Below are 27,829 nucleotides of genomic sequence, written 5' to 3' on the forward strand. Positions count from 1 at the left end.
AGATAATTTTTAAAATTTCTTCTTATTCAAATCAAATAATTATTGTTTGTGAGTCATGCGTTTACTGGAACAATTTTATCGATCTTACAAAATTCATTGTTTTCCGTCTGAATGGTATTTATGCGTGGGTTTGCTCACGACAGAATATAAAAACTATAAAAAATCGCTTATATCTCGCCGTGTCATCCTAAAAATATCAAAACTCGATAAAGACGCAAGCTCTACTTCGCCGGCATCACATCGGTATCGAATACCGGGATCGAATAATAAGATCACGAGACGATCTAGATTTTGCATCAGCAAGAATTAAACCTTGACACAGTCTATAGACAAACATTATGTGATAATATATGACAAGCAAGCTGTGTTCATAGACTAATTTTGCCATCCGAGAAGAATTTAATTGATTTCATCTAATCGTACTTGGAAATATAACTGAAAAAGAGCAATGGTATCGTCGCGATCAGTTAAAGTTATTGAAGGAAAAGAAATTGCGCGGACGCTGATGCGTACATTAATAATGCGTAATGCAGTAAAACGCACGTAAGCATCGCAGATGCCGTTCATTGGTATCGCGTTCTATTTTCGTGAACGGGATCTGGGTTACTCGCAAACATGAGAGGCCGTCATATCTACAAAGACACACCCACGTCCTATGTTTTTCCGATGCGTCTTTTGTTTAAAAAATCTAGAAGACACTTAGGAGACAAGAACGATGTCCTGAATATGACGTTTAAAACAATTAACGACTGATCAGCAAGTGATTAAAATAAAAATTTTATTTACTTAATGACATTCTAGAGAGAAATTATTTTTGGATATATGAGTAAGCAGCAATACAATTTATGCAAAATATATAATAATAATAAAGTGAAGGAGAAATAAACTTTGTACTACAATAGGAAGATTTATCACTTTCTTATTTCTTCCGAAAACAGATTAAACATTTAAAATTGAAACTAGTACACACATATATATCTATAAAATATTTATTTTATTTATAAATACCTTATATTTATAAATTAATTAAATATTAATTAAACTAAATTTATAAATTTTATTTCTAAATTAATTAAATATTAAATTATATTTAATTAATTTATAAATATATTTTTTCAATCAATTTGTTTATTTGTAATGTGATAATATGTATTTTTTTAATTAAAAAGTGACATAATTGATGATTTTAATTTAAACTTAATCCTTGTGTTATAAATTGAATAAATCGAGGAGTTTACATTGAAGAGTCCCATAATATAATTAGAATTTTTTAAATATTATTAATATTTATAAATTAATTAGAATTTTTTTGTCTGCGGTTAATGAAACTGAAACGTCTGTTTGTTAGTGCATCTCTTGCCAACCTGCTCCAATCGGTTTCCAAAGAGTTCAAGTTTCACCTCACGCCGCCGCCAAGTAATAAACACTTTACGAAACAGCTGTTTTGCTCCGTCTGAATATAGATCTTTTACAAAATGAAGCACAAGCGTGCGCGACGCTTAAGAAAATTCTATAAAAAAAGAAAAAAAATTTTAAGATAAATAGAAATTTTGTCAAGACCAACGAAATAAACTAATCAACCAAATCTAACTCAATCTAAACTCAATTAATGATTATTCTATCATTTTAAAAAAGAGATTCAGTTTGATTAAGAAATTTTAGTCAAAAAGTCGTTTAAAAGATAATTTAAGGAATATTTTATTCTTCCTCCTCTTTATATTTAAAAAAAGGAAAAGAACGGAAATATGATAATTTTATATTTTTTAATTTTATGGGACGAGATGTAAATTTTTTATACGTGGTTAATATTCTCTGATCGAATAAATCCTTTCAAGATCTACTCTAAATACTTTTACTAGTATTTTTGGAGTTTAAAGTACAATGCATCGCATCGTATGTCATCGAGATAGAATGAAAGTAAAATGCCCTTTGACCCTAGATCTATCGCTCCCTTTTCAGTGACCTTGTCGACACTTTAATGAACGACGTTTCTCGTTCGTTTATTCCGGGCCGAGAAACGTTTCCTGGTTAAAAGTCGCGGATATGAAGGGAAGTGTGTGAAAGAGAGAGAGAGAGAGAGAGAGAAAGAGTTCTCTCGTGTAACGCGATTCGGGGTGTGCGCGTTATTTTTGCTGGCCAGGGCCTTCATCTATTTCGAGAGAGTCACTAACAGCTCACCCTCCAACATAATGACGTTTCTGACCCATTTATAATGGAATCATCGTAATCGTATGATTTCACGCTACGAACGTGAAACGCAAAAGTTCGCACGCGAACTTGCCACGACCGCGACCGCGGTTCTAAAATTGTAAAATATGTACATATTGCAGCATGCATATTGCAGCATGCACACTGCAATATACACATTGCCAATGCCGAAGGCATAAGAGGTCAAACTCCTTACACTATGTGAACATTTTGCATTTATTTATATATTTAATTAGAAATATATTTTTATTTAATTTAATAGAAATCGATTTGTCAATTAATTCAATTTCTTATTTAGTTATCACTCTTATCTAATATAATGCGATAATTATATTTTTTCAAGATTTCAGATTTCGAGATAGAGCTAGAAGCGCAAAAATTAAACTTTATAGAAGAAGAGTACAACCAAATTTTAATATTATATTAATACTAAAGCAATTCTCATACCATTAAATCTGAGTAATATAATATTATATTACTTATTGTCAGATTTAATGGTGTGAGAATTGGTTTAGTATTTTTCCATTATGTTTTGTAAACTTGACGCGTTATAATTTTGAAGCCAACAATACGTCGTCATCACAAATAAATTGCTCATAAATTTTGAACTGCCCTTTAAAAATGACTATTTTTGCAGAACAAGAAATAAAATACTTGTTTTTCGTGAGCGGATTTCACGAGATTTTTTTATTTACAACTTTCTAAAAGTCGCAACATCTATGCCTTATTTTTTCAAATTTTCGTCGCAATTCGCGATTTCGCGAAAACATAAAAATTTCGCGCAACAACGGAAGATTACGAGATCCCATTTTGCGTTTGTTCACGGGTTTTTCGGCAACTCAAACTTGTAAACAGACAAGATTCGCATGACGATCCACGATGTAGAATCATATAATTTCATAATGTCGCGCAAAAACGACGCTGTGATGTAATAATTCGTAACTTGCCAAGCCAAGTTCGTGATACGAGAATGCTTTATGTAATTTTCTCATTGTGAGCCAGTTGGACGGAATTTTTGCTTCTTTAGAAGCGATCGATCATCGTCGGATGATATCACTTCCGGTTCACGACCAGTCGCGCCAGAAATATCGATCAGTTTATTATCGGCTGGCTGGGAATTATTCGCATTATGAAAACGGAATAACACAGTGTTATTGTTATAGTCAAATACATTATTATTGTGTGATGAAAAAACTTAATAAAAAAAAGAATATTTTTGCAAAGAAAATTTTAATCTATTATAAAAGTTTCCAAAATAATCGATGGTATTATTTTGATTATTAGTTATTCTAAAATATCTATCTTAAAAATATAAAATTGCAACATTCCTTTGCTGTAACTCATAATTCATTAAGTCATACCTTGCCTCGTTAATGTTACGAAACGGGATCAATTAATTTAAGATGCGATATCATCGATTTATTCTCGTCGTTGCTTGGAATTATGGCGACATAAGAAGCGTCAGAGATTATAACGAGCCATCTTAATTGCCATGGCCTCTATTGCGGTTAATTTTAGATCTCGTTAGCTAATTGGCATCGCTTCGACAGAATATTATCTTATAATTTATGTCATTAACTATCCCATTACTCACAGTTACCGATATATTTCCGTAATGTTAATTGATAAAATATAGATGAAAGAGAAATATTATGTATTAATAATGCAATAAAATAATGAAATACTGAACTAAAATTGCAATTATCATCTGTTTTTTAGCCCTACCGCACGACTCCTTTGGTCTTGCCAGGTGCGAAGGTGAAGAAGGATGCTCCTCTCGGTGAATGTTACCTGCGACATCATCCGAATCCGATGATCAGGGCGGCGCCCCATCATTACGAGCCGGCTCACCCTGAAGTCGCTATGAAGCAAAAGGTAATGCTTCATTGTAAAAAGTCATCCTCCGTTACATCCTTCGATTTCAGCAATGTAATCAGAAATAAGTTCATTTTTTAGAAATGCGTTTTTGTCGAATCGAGATCGGTCGTGTATATAATCGGTTCTTTTAAATTGTATTTCTCATTAAACGTCGTCTGAGCAGGTGGCGGAAACGGTACTTCAGCGTGTCATGGGACCAAATGAAGTTCCAAAGGTTTGGATCGCTTTCGTTTTGCTTCCTTTCGTAAGCCGCTTCCGCTTTGAGAAACGACGCTTACGCTCTTTGGATATCCGATATATCCGCAAGAAACTTGAGTTTGCGGAAATTTCGTCTTACAAGAATCCTGTTGTTACGATTTTCTGTTATAACTAATGACTAATAATAATGATATATACGATATTAATGCGATTATTACAGGATTAATTAATACAGAATATCCTGAGTTCTGTCATCTATAATTCTATAATCTAATATAATATTGGTATATTGATTCTATTGCGGATCGATATAGTTTGTATTACCTCCCACATTTACTATTAAATCACTAAAATAACTTAATCAAATTTATTTCAATAATTAAATTAAACTGAATTTAAATTAATGTAATCTGTAAAAAAAGTTTTAAATTATAAATTTAATTATTTTAAAATAAACTTACATCTTGAATAATATTTATATTTTGATTATTTTGATTATTAACTATTATTCTCTAATGTGGTTTAAAAATATAATTTCAATAGAATCTCTTTAAAAGTACATGAACAAAGTGCTGATTAATTATATTATGACATATTATTTTATAACAATAATAATAAATTAAATAATGGAATAAAACCTGGATATTTCCGACATATAACGGAAACTTGGCATTAGCTAAATATTTATTATGTCCAGTGCCAACATACTAAAGTTATTTTTTGCAGCGCTATATCGTCATAATATAATATTGCCACAAGTGACACGACTGGAGGACAGATTATACTAATAATACACTTTTAGTGAACACTTTGCATAATAATACGTTATTAATACTCTTATATGTTATTATACTCTTAATACACGCTTATATTGCACAAAAGTTTCAAAATGTTTATGTACTATAATACATGTACAATTTTTTAAATTTTAGTTTAAAATTTAGTTTTAAAAATAAATGTTGAAATGTTAAAAATGTTGAAAAAAAGAAGATTGAAATAAATCTTATTTATGCTTCTACTTACCAAATAATAATGTTTTATCGTTTTCATCTTTTGAAGGCTACAGGAATATTTTTTTGAGTTTTGCGATATGATAATATAGAAAATCATACAACTATTATAAATGCCAAATTTCGCTCTTTTAGATTGTCCATAAGCAATTCAATTCGCCGATCGGGCTTTATTCGGAACAAAACATCGCGGATACCATCAAGTGCCAAGCGTCTGTCGTACCGTAAGTAGATTATTATTTATGATTGCCCACTACGTTCTCCTAACTAGCATTTTTTTAACTACTTAAACCGTATTAAATATATATATACATATTTAACGAATCGCTAATACGCCGTAAAGCTTGCAGCAATCACAGGGTAATACAATTAATAAAAGATTGGCTTTTCCGCTGAATGCCGCTCGCACACTTTCATAGATTGTTGTCATAATAAAAATTACGAAAATTACGATTTCTCATCTTTTAATTGAAATTAACAAATATCAATTCACATGATTTACATGGTGTCATAAAAGATAGGTGAATTTAAAGAAGTTGATATGAATTTATTTTCGAAAAATTTTCAAAACCAGAGATTGATTTGATTGATTGAAAATTAAAAATAAAAGAATATATAATTTTTATATATATAGATGCATTTTTCAATGAATTTTATCAATTTCTATTCATTAATTTTTTATATAGTCATGTAATTAAATATAAGTGCTTACGAAACTTTAATCATTTCCAGATATAATGTTCTCAGATTTTAGAGATTTACGAAATGCGAACGAAAAAAAGATTATCTTTTTGATATTTTTACGAAGGCTAATTCGGAAAAAATTATTAATTGGAGAATTAAATCGGACTCACTTCGTTCGAGATTGCGCGGTCGTCGGTCTTCCATCGCTTAAAAGAGAAAGGACATTCTGACTCCTTTCTTTTTCCTATACGGTTTTCGGATTCTCCTGATGATTGATTACTTACGTAGCGGTTTGTTTGTTTTCCAGCATTTTCATAGACTTTTCCTTCCTGAAACAGAAACAGGAAATACAGGAGCAAGCGAAAATCTTGAAGGAGCAGGCCAAGGCCGCTTCCTCGAAGAACGTCTGGCCGCAATTCAATAAGCCAAATTAAAAATTGTCGAGAAACGTTCGAGACATTTTCCGATGCTTCTCACACGTCAGATCTACGACGGCAGAGTTTTCCAATTTTCACGTAATTCATTGGGCACGTTCCTTTGTTTTACCAAAGTATATTAAATTATATATATATATATATATATATATATATATATATATATATATATATATATATATGTATATATATCATTAAATAAATTATTTCTAAATTGTTGAAGAAATTTATTATAAAATATTTTAATAAAAGAAATTGATTATTAATTTGGGAAATAATTAAAGTAGAAAATTGTAAGAAAAATATTCTAGATTTCATTTTTGTCCTAGATTCATTACATTCATGGTTCGATATCTTATAATACTGTTCGTTTTCAAATTACATTATTTGATCATTTATTTCAAATGATACACAAATACAATATTTTTTATAGATAATATTTCATGATTATATGGATAAATATAATTAATTTTATTGCCGATTCAATCACGACATAATGAACGTGGCCACTGAGTTCCAATTCCTTGAAACGAATATGCAATTGTTATTTAAAATTTGCCGTTTATATTGCATAGTGAAAATCGTAGGCACATTATTTAGACGAAATTTCGCGCTGCTTTCGCGAATCCGCGCAAAAAGCTTATTTTTAGCGATAGTGAATAAACTCTTGCATGCGGTAGAGTAGTAAATAATCAGTAATCAATATAATAGTTATAAAAAACAAGAATATCTACTAACTTCGATGAGTGTTCATATGCTTGCATCGTAGATACTGTGCACGAATAGCTCGAGACGACTTTCGAAAATTACGCTTTTAAAAATATATTTTTTAAACAGCTTTTTAAACAATATTTATTTATATTGGTGCCGCAGAAGATTTAATATTGAAAATTAAAATAGTAAGAAAATCTTTATACCATGTTTCCTTTTCAATATATTATTTTCTAATTTAATATTAGTATTAATATTTAATAGAGTTTATATCAAGTCAAAATAAGATTTTCAGAAATCTGCGATTTTTTTTTATTTGGACCTTGACAATAAGATTTCTTTCTTTTTTAATTTTTCTATTTTTTTTTTACGAGAAGCATAATTTTCAAAAGGTCCGACGAATGCGTTCTTCCTGATCGGATATGCACATAGAATTTGCACGATGAGGAATTACCGCTTTCTCTCGATTAAACTCGACTGGAGGACGTGTCTGAAAGTCGCTCTCGAACAAATTAAAGCAAAAATGTATAATAGCAATTGGCAAATCGTAACTCCGGCCGCTGCTAACCGATCCAGATAGAGAGAAAGATAACAGTTACACGAATGAGAGAAAAAACGAAAGCAAAATTAAAAATCGTCCCTGTGTACACATGCGATACGTGCAGCCAGAAGAAGCCGATGAAGTATGATCCGAGTAAGAGCGAGGCGTACAAGGCTCTGCAGGAGGAGGAACTCGGGGACCATGTGCAGGAAGTCAGACAACCGGTTCGCACTGGCGTCTTCACGCCGCAAAAATCGAACAAGGTACATTCTTTTTCTTTTCTTTTCTTTGTACATTTTCAAATATTCTTTTCGACAACGTCTTATTTTATAAATTCTTATTTTTACGATATTAAATATATTTTAATATATTGTAAAGCATAAGAATTACGTTAAACGATATTTGTTGTGCAGGTATACCAGACTCCACCGAAAAGTCCTGCATACGTGAGTATTTGTTTTTTTTCATATTATGATTTATGATTCATTTAAAATACAATTTTAGAGAAAATTTATCAGGCTAAAATATGCATTTTAAAAACGCATTTCTCATTCGCATGTCATCGCATGGATTCTATGCAAGAATGTTTATGAAATGCTGCATAAACTATGCTCTCAGAGCTGAATTAAGATTCTCTCTCTTTGACTCTCTATTGTATTATTATTATTTATCTCATAAAACGCATATTATAAAATGTCATTGAAAATATTGTTTTAAAAAACTTGTCTCGTGTTTTAAAAAAATTGCTTAATCATACAATTTTTAATTATTCACGCGTTTATCATTATTATTATTTATTTACCGGAAAAATTTATTGATCACTGTCGATCCTGTATATCCTATAACGTTATGAGAACACAACCGGACGATAAAACGGCACTGGATTATATAAGTGACTTGGCACGAGGTGCTACTTCTCTTGTGCTTCTTTCTTTTTCGTCTACCGAAGCATCGTGCCAAATCATCTCCCACTAATAATCGGCCGCTACATTTCACCATCGGAAGATTATGATAGATCCGATACTCATCTTCTTTAAACTTACGGAAAGAAAGATCCCATATCAAATCGTTCTCATTTATAAGGTCACGATTATTTCGTATTAATATACATTATCATTATACATAATTAACTTTAATTGTTATGTGGATCTGTCATATAATCGTCACGATCGAAGATTTAACTAATTTTCGGCCTCTGTTTCGTTAAGGGTGGATATAGACGTCCCTTCCCTCTTCCTTTTGTTAAGGATTTCACCAACGACTATTAAAATTTTTGCAGAAACTTGTACGTGCGTTTTTTATTACTTTTGTTAAAATGCTTCCGCATAGAGAAATTAATTCATAGGGCAGATACGCTGTTTCACTATGCTATATTATCGGGTGTTTCGTTTTCCTTCTTATAAGACACGTTAAGTTGCTATAATCGTGCATGCTTTTTCTCACGAGATAAAAATCTTGTCCATAGCATACATTAAACAATTTATTGTTAGCTTATTTATATAACGTATACTTAATTTGGAAATGTAGAGCGACTCTGAATAACTCAATTTTCAGTTAAACGTGCTCGACGACGAGGGCGAGAAGATTCATCAAAGTAATAGCTTCAAGAGGATCATGTACAGTGTGCTGGGACAAACCGATTATTAAAAGCCGAACTGACGCTATAAATGTACTACCATTTATTTATGTTAAATAAATCCACACTTTATTTATTGTACTACGCAATAAACGAATTACACATGAGAACGAATGTCGAATAGAATCTCTTTTAACTAAGATCGCTTTAACTAAGATCTAGCAATTGGATTATATTTTTCAGAAAAGCAAGCTTAAGTGCATATACGTAAAAGTCTAGGAGCGTTAATTGATAAATTGCACTCGACATTCATTGCTTACTGGATAAAATTATTTTTAAGCGTAGTAATGATAGTTAATTTAAAATGCATCGTTAATACACGAAGCTTGCCATCTATATTTTACTCAAGATTAATATCTTTTTGCTAGCTTGCACTAAGATAGCTTATTCTTTTCTCCGCATCTCGATGTATCTATTTTTTGACGATCTATTTACACACTGTATTATACTTTTAACGTTATGCACAATGAAAAATTAATTTTCACAGAATATGTCTTGTCTCATTTCACCTTCTTCTCTCGAGATTTTTGTTGAAACTTAAGTTGGAGTCAGGAAAGAGATTTCTTCAAATTCTTCTAATTTCAAAAACTTCTAATTAATTTCGTATATAATTAAATATTATAATTATTGCCTAACTCTGAATGGCAGAATTTAAATAAATTAGAAATATATCATATTTAACATTTATCAATCTTCTGTCACAAAGAAAGTATGCAATAAGAGAACAATTATATATTTTCTTCTAATTATTTCTCAACGAATTTTATTATGTATGTACGCACAGATTGTAAGTATTACGAAAGGAGGAATATACGCAGATATACGCAATATGTGAGACAATTTAATTTAATCAGCAATAAGATGCTACAATATCGGGAATAATATCAACGGATTTTGGATTTGATTTTTTAAATCAAATTTTAAAGTGTCAGATACTTACTTGAAGGAAATTTGTTTCTGTTTAATATTCAGCCATGTGTATTCTTGTTAGTAAACGCACACGATACGAGTAGGAACAAGTAGAATTGTAGATACTGCAGTTTTTTCATTGGGTCTAAACAACAATATCGTGCTAAATCATGAGATATATAGCTATCGTTTTATATGCATCAAATAAAATAAAATTGATTTATCAGCTCGCGCATATAAATAAAGCAAATATTACGCACATACAATACTTCCTTCCAATCAATGTGTAGCGATACTTCTCAAAATTTCTTTGTGTCTCATCTTTAAATAGTACAGATAGAAGAATATAAATACCGTGTATGCACGGCATCTTCGCACAGCGGACCATACGAGCTACGGATGCCCCGGTTAAATTATTAACATTAAAATTAATTTCTAGGTGCTATTAAGTATTACTAATTTGTCTTCTACTTTCAATACCCTTAACTGAACTGAAGTATTTGTTGATACTGTCCATGGGGTAGCACTAGGGCTTCGATTGTGACACTTTTTTTTAAGCTTAAAACATTAAAAATTGAAGTACTTTTCAATTTAATGTTGCGTTAATATAACCGAAGCTGCAGGATATAAAATTCCAGAAACAGTGCTACGTCATACATCTGCGTCGAAAACGCGCTTCAAAACCGCCAATTATTTAACTTTTTATAAGAATACAGTAAGCATAAAAAATTAAAGTAATTGGCAACCATCTCATGGCACAAATTACCAAAAGAAAAAAAAATTGCCATGTATCTTCTTCTAACCTTTTACCATGGACAGTTTCCTCTCCAAAGTGTCAAGCTAATTGCTATATGTGAAAATGTAACGCACTGCGTAACATTATATAAATTAATAATACTTTTCCTGTTATAATATCTTATCGATTTCATAAGAGATTAATTCAAAATAAAATACAAATGAAATGAAATATAGAGGATGATTAGCGCACGAATGTTTCACGTTCACATAAAGTATAGATCAATCGACTAGCAAGTGTTTCTCTGAGAAACATTTTTACAGATATATATATATATATATATATATATATATATATATATATATATATATATAATATTGACTAATTGTAAGATACATAAAAATTCTATTGATTTCAATCGCGCGCATCAAGCATATCATTCAAACTTGCATACATAATCGAGTTATCTATTACAAAAAATGTACAAACTTTAATACAAACATAAATAAGAGAAAGAAATGCATATACAGATGAATTGCTCATTGCAAATCAATAGTATAAATAACTGAAAAATCTCTAATGTAAACTAACAATCAATTAAATTGAACAGTAGTAACTGAAGACTATCATACTTAATTAAGTTTATACTGTCCATGTGTTATGCAAGTCGATGCAACAAAAAGCAAATTGCATTTTGAACGAACGAACGCGACACATTCGTGCACATATGCAAACTTAAATATAAGAGACGCCATTACAAAGAAATTTTTTAAACGAGTATAGTGTAATCTCTGTTGTTTGTTATATGACGAGCAGGACACAAAGATATTGTGTAACAGATACATTAAGATATGAGAAAAATAAATAAATCTATAGTTTTCTACATGTAGCACTAAAAAGGATCATTAAAAATTGAGGGAGTCGTCAACTAATTGTTTGAGTTCCTTGAGATGTTGCATTTTGCTGCCAGTTGCGGGTGACGACGCTGTAGGACGTCCAGCATAGCTAAAACATTAATATTTTCAATACAATGTTGTTGTTATATCATATACAATGCTAATTTTTATGTATAGTGCTAAGTATTGATTTTATGTATTGTGTAATATTTATGGATATGCTTTTAAAAAGCGATTTATATAACTATTAAGAATAATATTAAAATAATAATATTAAGTCAACGATTCCTACTGATGAAAGAATTGTTTCTGATCTTTAAAGCAACTTAATTAAATATTATCACAATTAATTACACAAAATTGTATTATAATTAACAGTTAATTATTTTAGTTATATATTTTTAATGTAAATGTAATATTTTTGAGACATAGAATAAAATAATTTTATAAATAGTTTACATCTACCAAGGCACATGGAAACTAATTCACAACCATAATTTTTAATATATATGAAAACAATCATAATGTTTCATCATATTGCCCATTTCATTACCTCACTATTCTCTGCTTTGATTCAGTAGGTTCCGTTGACTGCTCTGACACAATTGTGGGTTTTGTTGGTTTAGTTGAAAACAAATCAGCTAACCATCCTCGATCACTTTCACTCGTTTCTGACGCACCACTGCAACACACGGCCCAGATTCTTTATTTTATTATAGTGAAATAGATAGAAACGAAAAAAAGCAAAAGCCTGCCCAATTTTGTGACAATTTATTGTAATAAAGAAAAACACATATGCATGATACTTCGAATACATATAATAAAATAAACTGAATTTTTTAATATAAAACTTTGATACGTTTTATTATAATATACTTTGCATTGTCACGATAAAATAAAAAAACATGGGCCGTGTGAACAAGATACAAAAAAAGGAAAAAAAAAAGAAAAAAACGTAACATAGTGTAACACGTAGTAAACATATAAGTGCATTCACACACATACATACATCCTTTTACATTTTACAGTTGGAATTTTATTACATCGATTTTGTTATTTCAGTACTTACATTACGCTTCGGGTGCCATTAAGTGCTGTGTGGAATCTCGGCTGCACGTAAGTCCACGCGCCTTGATTCTTATGCTCTTCCTGAGACCATAACAGTTCTGCATTGGGATACTTTGCAGCTTCCTTCTTGACGAGATCGTATGGGAAGGGCGAAATCTATAAAATCAATATGAATTGGTTAAAATATCAGAATATTGTGATTTTTATAATTATGATTATAAAGAAGAAATATTTGATTTTTTTTTAAATTTATTTCAAAAATAATGATTGACCTGTTCTACTCTGGCGATCGCGATCTTGTCATCCAATTGCCGTTCAGTACGAGCTTTCTTCAGATCGTAATAAACTTTTCCAGAGCAGAATAACAGTTTCTTAACGCCATTGGGATTCTGAGCTGCCGTACCCTCTTCCGGTATCACTCTGAGGAATTGCGTGTCTTCTAACATCAAGTCAAAGTTAGATTTGGCTTCTGGATGACGAAGAAGCGACTTTGGCGTCATTAAGATCAACGGTTTCCTAAACGGCAGTGCAATCTGCCGTCTCAGGATGTGGAAGTAGTTGGCTGGCGTGCTGCAATTGGCAACGATCCAGTTGCTGTCATGCAACTGACGCACGGCGAACTCTTCGCTTTCCGGCGGGAAATAATCCGGATCATCGGCGGACATCTGAAGGAAACGCTCCAGACGAGCACTGGAGTGTTCAGGACCCTAATAGAAAGATGAAAAGCGAATTTAAAATTGACAAACTATGAAAACAATTCAAGTTTATTCATAAATTTGAATTCGTATATTTACCATTCCTTCGAGACCGTGAGGTTGCAACATGACTAAACCGGATTGTCTAACCCATTTGGCTTGACCACTGCTGATGAACTGATCAATTATACATTGCGCCGTATTATTGAAATCTCCGAATTGAGCTTCCCAACATACCAATGCGTTAGGATTTGTCATAGAATAACCCAATTCGAATCCTATGATTATAATAAAGTTATTTTAATATGAGTAGAAAATATATATATAGCAATAATAATTGCGTCAAATAAAAGTTTACGATTTTACCAAGAACGCCGAATTCGGATAAGGAGCTGTTACACACTGTGTAAGGTGCTTGATCGGGATACAGATAGCAAAGTGGTCTGTAAGTTGCCTTATCGACAGTTTGATGATGTAGCACATTATGCCTATGTGAGAATGTGCCTCTCTCCACATCCTGGCCTGACAAACGGACGTGAATACCTTCTTTAAGAAGAGATCCGAAAGCCATAGCTTCGCCGAGAGCCCAATCGACAGTTCTAGCTTCGATCATTTCCATGCGAGCCTTCAAAATACGCTCGATACCTGTAAAAAGTATTAAAATTAAATTAATATATTTTCTTGATTATATATTTAAATACAATTTTTACACTTTTTTAGCTACACATTTTTAACATACATTAATTACACATATTTCTGTATTTATATCATTTTAATCTTTTAGTTATAATTTATCTCTAATAATTTTCTTCCAATATCTCTTGTTATCTCATTTTTGTATTTTTGTATTTTCTAACATCGCTTTGCTTACCTTTGTGAATAACAAACTCAGCGGCATTCGGCGGCGGCGACGAGAATTTTTTGCCAATGTGTACGAGTGTGTCTTCTTTGATACCAGTGGGCGATACCTTCAATGGGTCTTTTCCTTCGAAGAAACCGGACCATGGCGAGTCCAACCAATCCTTGTATTTGATATGTGTTTCTTGTTTCGCATTGTTATACGCTTCTTCACAAATCTTTTCATATTTATCTTTGACATCCTATAATAGAAATAGAAATTTTTAGTATAAGAGCAATCATATAAAATATATCTTGCGCATATGATCTTCGTACCTTAACTTCTTCGGGAGAAACAACACCATCGGCGATGAGCGTATTGGCGTATTTATCGAGGGCTGGCGGAGTGTTTCTGATCTTGCGGTACATCAGAGGCTGTGTGAACATTGGTTCGTCGATTTCGTTGTGACCGTTACGCCTGTAGGAGACCAAGTCGATCACAACATCCTTGTGGAAGGTGGCCCTCCATTCTGCCGCTACTTTGCATACATGCATCACGGCCTCCGGATCATCAGAATTTACATGGAAGATGGGCGCGTTCACCACTCGGGCTACATCTGATAACATAAAAACACATTTAAGTTTGTTTATGCTAATTTGTGATGTCATTAAAAAATAAAACTAAAGCTTCGTGAATACCAACCAGTACAATACGGCGATGATCGCGAATGCCTTGGGTCCGTGGTGAATCCAATTTGGTTATTCACGACAATATGGATAGTACCGTGAGTGGTGTAATCAGGCAGATCAGATAGATGCATTGTCTCGAAAACAATGCCCTGACCGCAGAAAGCTGCATCTCCGTGAAGAAGAATAGACATAACCTGGAACATACATGAAATATTATTATAAAATAATATAATAATCGCCAAAATGAATTTTTCATTAAAATTGTCAAATTGTGTCATATCATTAGATATACAATTAATGCTTTATTTATTTTAATCAGATTTTTACTTTAATGATAATTCAATTGGTTCAAATCTCATAAAATTACAAATTTATTTATTTATTTTTAATTTAAATCCGGCTATTGATATTTAATTATATAACAATTTAATTTTATAAAAATTCGTGTTATATGTAGAAAACTTGATTTATGTAATAATACTTACTTTTTTGCCTTCGCCATCACCACGGTAGAATTGTTCGGCGCGCGTTTTACCTTGAACTACTGGATCAACAGCCTCCAAGTGCGATGGATTCGCAACCACAGCAAGACGAATGTTCTTATTCGTCACGCGATTCAGACGCTCGATGTATGTACCCAAGTGATATTTTACATCACCGGAACCCTAATAATCATTTCACTATTATTAAGAATCTCAAAGATTCGCAAAATAAGAATGCTCTAACGAAACATACATTTCACTATTACACTGCTAAGAAATATCGCTCATTTTAATGCTTACATCATCGGCGGCTTCGAGAGCAGCAAATTGCGTAAATATTTGGCTTAACGGCTTGCGACAAACATTAGCGAGAACATTAAGACGACCACGATGAGGCATACCCATGACAATCGATTCGACTCCCAATTCCGTGGATTTGTCGATCACTTGTTTCATAGCTGGAATCAAAATTTCACAACCCTCCAGACCGAATCTCTTCTCCGAGGACCATTTGCGTGCCAAGAACGCTTCGAATCTGCGATTTAAATTATGAAACGCTTACTAGATACTCTTTTTATATAATTAGCAAAATGAAAAATGAAAAATCTGAATCTTACAATATATCTTGAGAAATGTTTTTTATAAAATAGATGAATTACATGATATTGCGTGAAAAGATAAAACAGATAATGAAAAACACAAAACCAAAAATTTGTAACTTTAGAATTGGCATATTTGGAATTGATATTCGATTAATTAACATCGCTGTTATTACCCGGTTGCGCGCGTCAATCTTGCTAAAATGAGCCTTTTCTCATCGTTTGTCACTTCCATGACTCCGGGTGTCTCCATCTTTTGCCTGATCCAGTTGCATTGTTCCAAGGAATTAATGAACATGAACTCGACGCCGATGTGACCGCAGTAAGCGGCCTCGAGCCGCTTTAGGATCTCGCGTAGCGGCAATGATTTTTCCTTGCCGCCGATAAATGTAGTCGACGGCAATTTAAAAACGCGATCCATGTCTGACTCCTCTGTTTCAAGCATATGAAAATGAAAAACACATTTTACAAGTACTCCGAAGCGCAACATCCACAATCGAAAGTTACATTCAAATTTTATAGTTGACATGAATATATTATGCTCAAATATTTATGCACATTTAAATGTACATTTTAACAGACTACAACGGTTTCAACGATATTTATAACTCTGTAGCATTTATTTTATAATGCATACTTTACTATAAAATAGGTCGTTTAATATAAAATATAATTATAATAAATATAAAATATAATTGTATGTATGTAATTGTATGTAGGAAACTGTTGAAGAGTGTTAAGTGTACTTTTTCCCTACTTGTTTTGTTTAAAACTGATACTGAAAATGTGTTTTTTAAATATTTCAAGATTTTACTTTCACTGACAATTACTTTTTTGGAGACAATTTAATATTTATTATTTCTATTTCTTAATATTTACTCTATTTTTATTTTATTATATAATTTCAATTTAATAAGTTATTATTAATAATTAATAAGTTAATTTAATAATTAATTAATAAGTTAGTTTAATACACGTCGCACATATGTAATTCCTTTATTTAACAATTCAAATCTGAATTCACACAATGTAAAATATTTGTTAACATAAACATGCATTATTTTTTAAAGATAATGTAAGTGTATCGTGTTGAAATCACAACATATTACGCGTGACAGTGCAAACAAATACTAAACTTGAAGAGAAAATAAATTCCTCTATTAAAAACGAAAAGTTGTAAGCTTAGAAATAAAGCATCAATAATTTAAATAATCACCGAAAATTAAAACAGAGAAAGACATAATATAAAATATACCGTAAACAATGAACATAATATAAAGTGCAGTGAGAAGGATACACAAAATAGAAGAAAAAGATACATGTGTTAGAATATTGTCAGAGATAATATACGCAACACTTCAATTTGGCAACATTAAACATTTTTGGGAAGTAAAAGAGGAACAAAATTAGTTTTTATAGCTAATTTTTATATTATTATATTATATTTAACTAGAAAACATCAAATATTGTATTGTATTAAAATATTTATAATATTGAAATATTTTCATGTCCCTCCTCTAATTCCTCTAGAGAAAATGTTTGAGAGCTACCTCTTGGGTGCAAACATATTTACATAATATAGATAAGGTAACAAAAGAATCCAATCTTTATAGAGGTCGAAAACTCTATTTAGTCCCAGAGAAAAGATTAAATAAACCAGCACCACCTATTAATATACTAGCGCGAGTGAAAGCTTTTCTTTAGGAAATTTCCTTGGTTTGAGCAACTATTGTTACATACTTTGCATTAGAACAGCTACTTGGTATTGTAGTTCCTGCGAGTAAGTAGTACGTGGTCTCTTTCCTGTGGACATTATACTCAAACTCAACAATTGTATCAAGTACTGATCGTCAAATAACTTTTTCCTTTACTTTCTGCATTCAGCTTACATTTGCTCAGCAAAACGAATCGAGGAATAAATTAGTTATATCTGGATCTACTATACCTGAATCAAGAATTATTCTAATTATGTTAATAATTAAATGTGTTGCACATTTTATCTTTTGGTATCTCTATATTAATATTGATATAATTAAGATAATAGTCATGTTTGCAGGATGTGAGAATAAAAAATAAGCAAAATTATTTAAAAAAGTGCTATGATAATAAGATACTGAAATATTGAATTCTACCGAAAGAACTAATCGATAAAATAAATATGTAATGAATTAATATAGAATAAAGCTATATAAACATTTTGTGTGTATAAATTACTTGAAGGAGAATAAAACTCTTATTTACTTCACTTTTATTTACATTTAAATTATAATTTTATGCAGTCTATAAATAGGATAATTAATGATTGAAAATATGCTTAAAGATATAATAAAAAGTTTTAATTGAGTTATTGTGTTGAATTATTGTGCTAGTCAAATTGATTAGTAGCCTTCGAATGCATCAAGAAATGTGTTTTCATTCGTGAATCAATTTTTTTTTACATTTTACTCTTTTTTATTTACGTTCATTTAGGCTTACCAAATGAATAATGGGTATAGAGTAATTCTTGAGGATGCCTATCATCAAGATCAGCGCTGTTGATGCCGAGTGGATCCAATTTAGCGATATGATGGCCACGAATCTGTCACATTCATGCGAACCAAATAGTTCTCTTTTGATTGTGGGATTTAATATATTTAATTAAGATATAAATTACTGTGTTTGATGTTCCATTTTCTTTGAATAATATTTTTAAATACACCACAGCAAAAACAGTACATGAATATTCAGTGCACACAAACCATCTTTCTAATTACTATAGTATTTTCTAATAAAAACATCATGTCACAGTAATTAACATTCAATATGTGTATTAAGATATCAAATTATAAAATATTTTAATTCCATTTCCATTTTATGAATTTTGTTATCTGCTCCTTTTAGCTTTCCTATTAATACTTAGCAATATTATTTTGTTATGAGATAAAGGAACAACAATGAAAGTATCTGCTCAAAACTCTCCTTATTTAAGATAATTCGCGTAAAGAAAAATAATATAATAGTACGTTAGTATAAATTTTGAAAAGACACAGGCATACTGAACAATACAGGTGTACAAGAGTGTTTAAAAGCAATACACATATGAAAATACATACAAATTATACATGCACAAGATTGACAGAAATTTCTTAATTCTTACCTCTGACATTTTACTCGCATACTGAGCAATGTACATATTTAACAATTTTTACTTTGTTAGATATAAATGCAATAAATGCATAATTGAACTGTAATATATTTAATAGCTTCACGCCTACATATGCACGAATCCTCAAATTGAGAACAAAGCTGATTCAATTATCAATTATTATGAATAGATGGAATGTATCGTTTCTATGACTTCCAAAATGGATGTAATGCTAATTAAAACATTTTCAGTATCAGTGTATATATAATTGCATCGTAGAATTTTTATATCTTCCTTTGACATAATCTAATATTTACTTTAATATAATTCATTCCCAGTTATCTCATTAAAAATGGTCTCATTAAAAGTGGTCTTCAGAGCATTCTTAATATTAGAAAATGTAATAAACATTTAGAAATATATTATTCATATATATATATATATATATATATATATATATATATATATATATATATATATATATATATATATATATATATATATATATACTGAATTGCTATTGTTTAATTTAGTCCATTTTACTTTAATGGTATTTAAAATGCGTCCCTTGTACTAAAGTTAAGTATCTAAAATTGCACTATGTAATAAATAAAATTTTAAATAATTTTTATAATTATTTATAGAATTACAAAGATTTTATGTAGGTGAAAAATTTTTGAAAACATACGTAGAAATAATCTTTTTCAAAAATAAAACAAAATAACAATAAAAAGTGTGTTAATATGTAAAAATGATTATATGAAATAATATCATTGAATGTGAAAATTGAGAATAGATGTCTCCACAAATGAAATTACAAAAAACACAAAGAATAATATATAATTCGTATATGCAACATAATATTCTAAATATTTTTAGTATAATTCACTGCTATTCTCATATAACATTGTAGCATATGAAAAGAAAAAAACATGTTTATATTCATATATATACATATATGCGTGTGCGTGCGTGTGTGTGTGTGTGTGTGTGTGTATATATACACAGGGTGTCGCAGACCACCCGTATCAGCCGAATATCTCAAAAACTGAGCGCGGCAGACAAAAATATTTCAGACAAAAGTTGTAAGGTTTTAAGTAACGCATTACATGGCGATATCAGTATGACCTTGAAGAGTGTTGTTAAGATCACGTAAAGGTCACCTTGAATTCTGTAAATGGAAACCCTCATTTTTTATTGCATATTCTTGTAGCTTACCTCGAGAGCTTTACAAAACACTATAACAAAATATTTTTCTCTTAAGTACTTTTCGAGTTATGAGGCTTGAAATCATTTCTTAATTTTACATAAACTATAAAATATCTAGCAAGATATTCATTTTTCGATTATCTTACTTTAATACTTTTATGTACAAAATAATGAGAGGAATCGATTGGTGTAAAGAAAACACATAGTTGTTTTTGAGAAAAAATATGTAATTCTTAATTGCAAATTACATATTTTTTCTCAAAAACAACTATGTGTTTTCTTTACACCAATCGATTCCTCTCATTATTTTGTACATAAAAGTATTAAGGTAAGATAATCGAAAAATGAATATCTTGCTAGATATTTTATGGTTTATGTAAAATTAAGAAATGATTTCAAGCCTCATAACTCCAAAAGTACTTAAGAGAAAAATATTTTGTTATAGTATTTTGGAAAGCTCTCAAGGTAAGCTACAAGAATATGCAATAAAAAATGGGGGTTTCCATTTACAGAATTCAAGGTGACCTTGACAACACTCTTCAAGGTCATACTGATATCGCCATGTAATGCGTTACTTAAAACCTTACAACTTTTGTCTGAAATATTTTTGTCTGCCGCGCTCAGTTTTTGAGATATTCGGCTGATACGGGTGGTCTGCGACACCCTGTATATATATATTTATATATATATATGCGTATATAAATATAAACGTGTGTTTCTTTTACATATATATGTACATATACATATCATAAAAGAAAAGCCCGTGAAAAATGCTTTAAAAAAAAGCCTTACCAAGCATGTATTGACGCAGCACTTGTTCTGGTGACCCCTTGCGAGCTGCATAATGCGTGTGTATCAGGTCTGTTTGCATAATACCCAGTGGGTCCAGATCGGCAACTAAGTGACCTCGGGCCTATACGTGTCGAATAATCCCGAAAATACCTCACATTTATATAATTGTATCTACTTTCGCTACTGCACTACATACTACATAATTACAATGAGAGAAAAAAGAAGCAATATAGCGGCTAGACAGCGGAGAATTAACAGATATATATGTACATAAATATAATGATATGTGTATACAATATATATGTATATACACGTATCGTACATATATTTACACACGCGCGCGCACACACACACACATATACACCAAGGAATTATATGTATTGCAACAATAGTTGCAGGAAAGGATGCTAGCTCTTTATATTTTCATGTAAAAGATATGATAAAAGAAATTGCAATTATTGTAGTATAACTCTTATCAAATAATTATGATTTTAATTAACCGATTAAAAAAAGCGTACTGCTGCTTCTTCCTCAATAAAAATCTTTAATCTCCATTCAGAAAAAAGTGATAAGTCAAGATAACTTCAAAGATCTCATTCTTATTAAGAAAAATTTAGAGATGCAAAACATGCTTGAGATTCAGTGCAATGAACAACTACATAAAATGAAGTTATTATGCAATATATTCTTATTTATCATATGATCATTGATGCAACACATGAGACAAACATAAATATTCGAAAATTTAGAAACATATATGACAGCTCTTAATAATAAGCATCAATTGTAATACACAATACCTCATGTCTCAGGTTCATGTTAATATTCACTTGGATTTGTATAAAGTCTATGTAGATTGCTTTTATATCAATTATTCTAATCCATATAAATGTAACTAAGACACAAACACCGAGAGATTTTGTTCAGTGGATTTCACATGCATACAAATTGATGTATTAATGCATGCCATAGTCATTTTTGTAATGTACAAATTATAAAAACTAATATAATAACAATATATTACAGTTTTCGTTTAAAGCAGTAAGAAAGACTTAGGCTGATGGCAGAGAACGAGATGTTAGTGCTTACGTCTGTCGTAGTCATAGACGTAAAATAAGGCAGAGAAAAATATATATGCTACTTACGTATACGTTTTTCTCTGTCTTACTTTACGTCCATGACCACAACAGACAAGCGCTAACATCTCGTTCTCTGCCATAAGCCTAAATTTATAAGGGTGTCTTCCGTTTCACGCATTGAGCGCATAGTTCGCAATCAGTGTGATGCGCGCATTAATATCGTTCCGTTTCTATTAATGCGCAAATATAGTCTTGGAAACGGAATGACTTTTGATGCGTTTAATGTGAAACAGTATGGCTGCTATCGAAGTAAATGACACACACATGTATCACATGTGTATATACACGAGGTTGTTAACTCTCTGCGCATGCTCGCATTAACTTCTTCGGGTCCAACCTGTAGTAGCTGATGCGTTGTTGATGCGCTGGAAGTGGGGGGATTCTAGGAAATTCTATGCGCCATCAATGCGCGCATTAAATGAAACGGAATAATTTTCTCTGCAGCTTATGCGTTTTATGCGTGAAACGGAAGGCACCTTATAACTTCTGTATCATATATATATTAACGACTTAGAAGCAGACTTTCATGCTTCCTTTTAATGTATTAAATTTGTTAAGAATTAAACATTAAAAACCAAAAAAGTGTGATTATTTTTAAATGGAAACAAGAGCAGAAAATATATTAAAAATCCAGAGTATATTGTTATAATCTCCATATAATTAAAGTATTATCATAAGTAAAGAAAACAAATATTTCTTTATATATTTAATTTATTTTATTTAATTTATAAATCACTTTGTTATAAGTGAGTTATGTGGTGAATTATAAATGGTTGAATAAAGTGTCACATCTCTTGCAAACAAAGTAATAAAAAGCAATAATTAAAAATTATGATCTTATTGATACATTTATCATGGAAGTACACAGGATAAGTAGGGTGTCATATAAGATATTTTGTTTGCAAGAACATATTGAATTTAGTTATTGGAAGTAAAGTAAAAAATTTCGGCATCATACCTGATAAGAACGGATAATAGCTTGTACCGCTAGATGATCGTCAATAATCTTTTCGTTGACGGACGCTTGACTGAGCTGTGTTCCACCACCCAAGGGCAACAAAGCTCCAAGCGGTACTTGATTGTAATTTGGAGCAAGGGATGGTGGTGCCTGATACGCTAGTCCTGGCGCAGCTCCAGCGGTGCTGTTTCGAAAGAAGGAATCCCATGACTAGGAATAGAGAGAAAGATAAAATAAATTTAAGGAAAGTCTCACATAAAAATCTGTACAGCAATATATTCGGATTTACTCACTATATGCACGCTATGCGGATCTTGCAGCCACGCATTGTACATCTCCTCCACGTAGGAGCTCGTACTGCCATTTAGAAAGGGCTCTGTTGCTGCGCGACTGTTATACTTGCGCACGGACTCGGTGAAGATCACCTGGCTGGTCCTGGTTAACGGATGACTACGGACCACCCAGGAAGCGTATCTTTCGGGCCCGCATATACGAGGCGCCAATGGGGCCAGCCTATTGAATACCGTCCTTGCCTTGTACATTTTCGTCTGAAATGTGTAAAATATGATAAAAATCCATTCGCTTGACATAAGGAAGAAATACAGATACACTAATGAAAACGTATAAATATAGTCACAGATGAGATATGTTCAATATTTTACGTTTTATTTAAATACCTTAAAAGTGATTAAACAGTTGTATATTGGTTGAAGATCGTCGCTCATACAGCATAGAACATTGCAGCAATATTGTTGCAATATTGCAACAACACTGTAATATTCCCGTAACATTATTGCAATGTTCTGTGCTGTATGGGCGTACTTAGATTAAGCGTTTGAAGTGTTTTAGATAATCTGTGCTTGAGATATTAATAAGAGTATAGGCTTAAGATGAGTATAGATATTAAGATAAGAATATTTTGATATATCTTGAACCAATCTTGCAAGCACGATTAGAATCTAATTTATCTGACTTTATTTATTATGTTGTTTCCTTATCATTGTTTTTGTTGTAGCACTGAAGTTCTAGACTTTGTGCATGTCATATCCATCAATTACTGAGATACGAACAAGATATTTTGCAATTGTGTAAGTAATAATTAGTGTTTATCTATATATATATGTTACACAATACATTTATATGTATGTGTATTTATGTAATATATAATTATGTATAAGTCAAATTAAGACTCAGTCAATTTATAGCTGTTTACAGAATTCATTATATATTCTTCGTTTTTAACATATAAAGGTCACAATTGCATCATAAAATAATATTATGAAATAATGTTATAAAATAATATTAAATAATGTTATAAAATAATATTAAATGTGAAAAAAATTATATCGACCAATACTACGATTAAATAAAAATAATGCATAATTATTGTACGTTTCCTGCATATAAGTAAAATATCGCCGTCTAAAATTAATCGGGAAGAGGTCACACATATACACATGGTTATATATATGGTTATATTATCGACTTATATGATAATTGATTTTTATTTGTTTATACCGGCACAAAATCTTTTATATCTTTCTACGCTTTAATTCTCGTACCGTAAATATTGGGACGTTAGATAGTTCTATTTTTAAAAATTGGCCAGAGTTATCAGATTGCGCAATATGGTTCTAGAAAAAATATGCGATAAACATCAGATACAGAAAGTTGCGAAGAATCTAAATATGTATTCTGTATATATTTTTATACAAATAAAAATAAAATTATACATTGCATTAAAAGATTTTCACAGTAATCAATATACCTAGTAATTCATCAAATGCTACTAAAATCTAATTAACTATCTAAAATGTTTCCTCACAATAAAAAAAGTGCAAAGACTAAAAAGTGTAATAAATAGATAAAGCGATCCAAATTTTCATATTATCGTGAGCCAATAAAATCCTGATAAACCCTGACAGATGTTATTCTATCTGTCAGAAACATGTATAATTCATAGTCTGTAAGATGATAAAATTCTGAAATATTGCGCTAATCTCTCAGCAAAGAGCAGTATATTTTTAGAGAAAAATTATACTATCCATATTTTATGTCAATAAACATCCAGACTGAAAATGAAATGGCTACTCTAAATATTTATAGGCATTATGACTATTCAAAACAATAACATGTCAAAACTTGATAACAATACTTCAATAACAGCGTCAATCAAGATAATTATGACACTGACATATTTATTACTAGCTTTCAAATTCTTAAATATTAATCATTTTTATTGAATATTGTAATGAAATCGATAAACAGTGACTCATTGTCAGACGAAATCTATAAAAAATGAATACTTAATACTATGTATTATGAAATAATATCTTAGAGATTGAATTATAAAATTCCAATATTATGAAAAATAATAAGAAAAATCAAATTTTATAATTATTAAAAATTCTAATGCTTTCATTTGTATCAAAATCAAGCACAATAATCTTAATAATAAAAATCATTTGATTACATTGCTCTTTTTCCAGAATGATTGCAAAAAAATCATATCGTTACAAAACATACAACCTTGATTGCACTATTGCAAAAGAAATAATACATTTTACCTTGATTAGCATTAAAATTTCAAAATACCCAATGTACAGAGAAGAGTATATAAGTGTATAAAATTAATGAGTTAATACATACTTTCAATCTCACTAATACATGCAATAAAATGATTTCCGAAACGCTTCGACCGGTCGGCCTCGTTAACGCACGTGTGACACTAAGCAGGTAAAATTGCGGACTTCCCAGTCTCTTTCGTAGGAAACCTCCGGCGAGATTGTACAGAGGTGAGTGGGAGAAGACTCGACTGCTACGTCAGATACCGCGAAATGCAGCGAGATATCTGCCGGGAATGCGTCGCGCTGTGACTTGAATGTCACACGCCGGGACGTGTGTGACAGGTAGGCGAGGCGGCTACAATATGTATATCGTCGGAACTATCTATCGCGTAGATTACACAACCGATTCGCGATTATCCTACATCCGTTACTGTCAGCTGTATACGATATATTGTTCCGCGCTTGAAATAAGAAAATGTAAAATACAATGCACATAAAATTCTCTATAATGCGACTGGAAAAAAAATTTCATACCTTTCTATTTTTAGCTGCATTTTCCATTAATTAAAAAGCTATATATATATATATATATATATATATATATATATATATATATATATATATAAAATGTATACTTGAGATATTTGGAAAAATTGCAAGAAAATCCATGTGTATTCCAAGTCCATTCTTTATCACACATTTTTCTACGCTTTAAAAGTACAAAAATATGCGAGGTGTGCTCGTTGCACATGTATATCCGGTTTTCGCAGGAAGGAAAGATTATAGGGAAAATTGCAAAAAAATCGAGACTTAATTACGATCTTAATTGCAAATTACAAATTGCGAAATTTTAGAAATAGAGTGTATTGCAGAAAAGAGTACAGTTAAAATTATTGAACTTGCATGTGCATCGTATAATCGAATTGCATGTCAAACGCAATGCTATTCGACTCACGTGCACATTATGCTGCTCGAATCTGCCGACAGAGAAAACTGCTAATGAATGGTCTTGCTAATCAATCGTCAGTAAATCGTTAACGAAATGGTATGACACTTACGAGACGGTGACAATTTCCAATTTTTACACCGTCTTGACGTCACGATCCATATATTTATGAAAATCTTTCGGCGATTTCTCGAAAGTAACGGTGGGTTCGATTTCATCACGAGGCATGAAGCGCGCATGACGCACCCACGCACGCACAAATTAACGCATGCCGGAGCTTATCGTGTTTTGTTTTCTTTTTCTTTTAAGATAAGAGAATGTGCTGGGAGCCCGAGATAAATCGCGAAGTCGGCTGGCTATTTTCGTCGTTTGTTGGTTTTGCACGGTCGATTTTACGTAATCGAGCGTAATAATTTTGCGCGATCGCGAAATGTCGTACGAAGCAGCTGATCGACGACTATCACGTGCGGTGTGTCATTAACGAGGAGTTAACAGGATGCATCGCGATAAATCCCGACAATGTCGAGTTCGTTACGAAAGAGCTTACCTGATGTTTAAGCAACGACGATCACACACTGACACTATCCACCATTTGCAACTCGCTCCTACTGCCAATGCCAACTATTGCCGTTTATCAGAGAGAAGCCTGAGAGGGACCACGCTGTCATTTTTCGTGGAATGCTTTTCCTATGTCGTACACTAGCGGCGCGTACATTCATTTTGTCGCCTGGAACTACATGGCCACATTCACTTTTCAGTGCCATGATAAAACAGTCGGTTGGTTCGTGTCCGTGCTAATCTACAATTTATAGATCAAAAATAGTCTCGTATTTAGATATAAATTAATGTACTTTCTTAGCTGCGCGATTTCTTTTTCATTTA

At 31.4% G+C, this 27,829-nt stretch overlaps 2 protein-coding genes across 24 annotated transcripts in view; one reads left to right on the top strand and one right to left on the bottom strand.

The window, feature by feature from the left end:
* The window catches only part of Zasp66 (PDZ_signaling and DUF4749 domain-containing protein Zasp66), a 22,683-nt gene extending 12,894 nt beyond the window's left edge, over nt 1–9,789 (top strand). For 7 of the 12 annotated variants that reach the window (XM_083106901.1, XM_083106907.1, XM_083106908.1 and 4 more), the window contains 6 exons: nt 3,928–4,083; nt 4,250–4,300; nt 5,430–5,518; nt 7,789–7,927; nt 8,078–8,110; nt 9,219–9,789. In XM_083106901.1, the coding sequence (XP_082963027.1) occupies nt 3,928–4,083; nt 4,250–4,300; nt 5,430–5,518; nt 7,789–7,927; nt 8,078–8,110; nt 9,219–9,311 (561 nt within the window). In that variant the 3' untranslated portion in view covers nt 9,312–9,789. Of the gene's footprint in view, nt 1–3,927; nt 4,084–4,249; nt 4,301–5,429; nt 5,519–6,285; nt 7,251–7,788; nt 7,928–8,077; nt 8,111–8,872; nt 8,950–9,218 lie in introns of those variants that run through there. The other 5 variants (XM_083106898.1, XM_083106900.1, XM_083106906.1 and 2 more) reach the window with 5 other exon arrangements.
* On the bottom strand, nt 9,321–27,637 carry Nc73ef (oxoglutarate dehydrogenase Nc73EF). 12 transcript variants are annotated; one of them, XR_014440155.1, is made up of 18 exons: nt 27,495–27,637; nt 23,728–23,982; nt 23,435–23,644; nt 18,688–18,790; nt 17,953–18,015; nt 16,389–16,644; nt 15,914–16,148; nt 15,617–15,796; nt 15,145–15,325; nt 14,778–15,058; nt 14,476–14,704; nt 13,971–14,249; nt 13,704–13,882; nt 13,182–13,616; nt 12,911–13,065; nt 12,395–12,523; nt 10,241–11,950; nt 9,321–9,875 (listed from the first exon to the last, which is right to left on the bottom strand). XR_014440155.1 is itself a non-coding variant. In XM_083106885.1 (17 exons), the coding sequence occupies exons 2-17, from the start codon at nt 23,974–23,976 to the stop codon at nt 11,851–11,853; spliced, it is 3,264 nt and encodes a 1,087-aa protein (XP_082963011.1). In that variant the 5' UTR covers nt 23,977–23,982; nt 27,495–27,637; the 3' UTR covers nt 10,131–11,850. The 12 variants fall into 12 exon arrangements, 10 of the variants coding, with proteins under 10 accessions (XP_082963011.1, XP_082963012.1, XP_082963020.1 ...); XR_014440156.1 differs by lacking the exon at nt 9,321–9,875 and having other exon boundaries at nt 10,131–10,354; nt 10,470–11,950; XM_083106885.1 differs by lacking the exon at nt 9,321–9,875 and having other exon boundaries at nt 10,131–11,950.
* Between the last annotated feature and the right edge of the window lie 192 nt (nt 27,638–27,829).

The sequence above is a fragment of the Camponotus vicinus genome, unplaced genomic scaffold (genome assembly GCF_025532165.1).
Source record: "Camponotus vicinus isolate PSW18456_S1 unplaced genomic scaffold, iyCamVici1.0 SCAF_8, whole genome shotgun sequence".
Lineage (NCBI taxonomy): Eukaryota > Metazoa > Arthropoda > Insecta > Hymenoptera > Formicidae > Camponotus > Camponotus vicinus.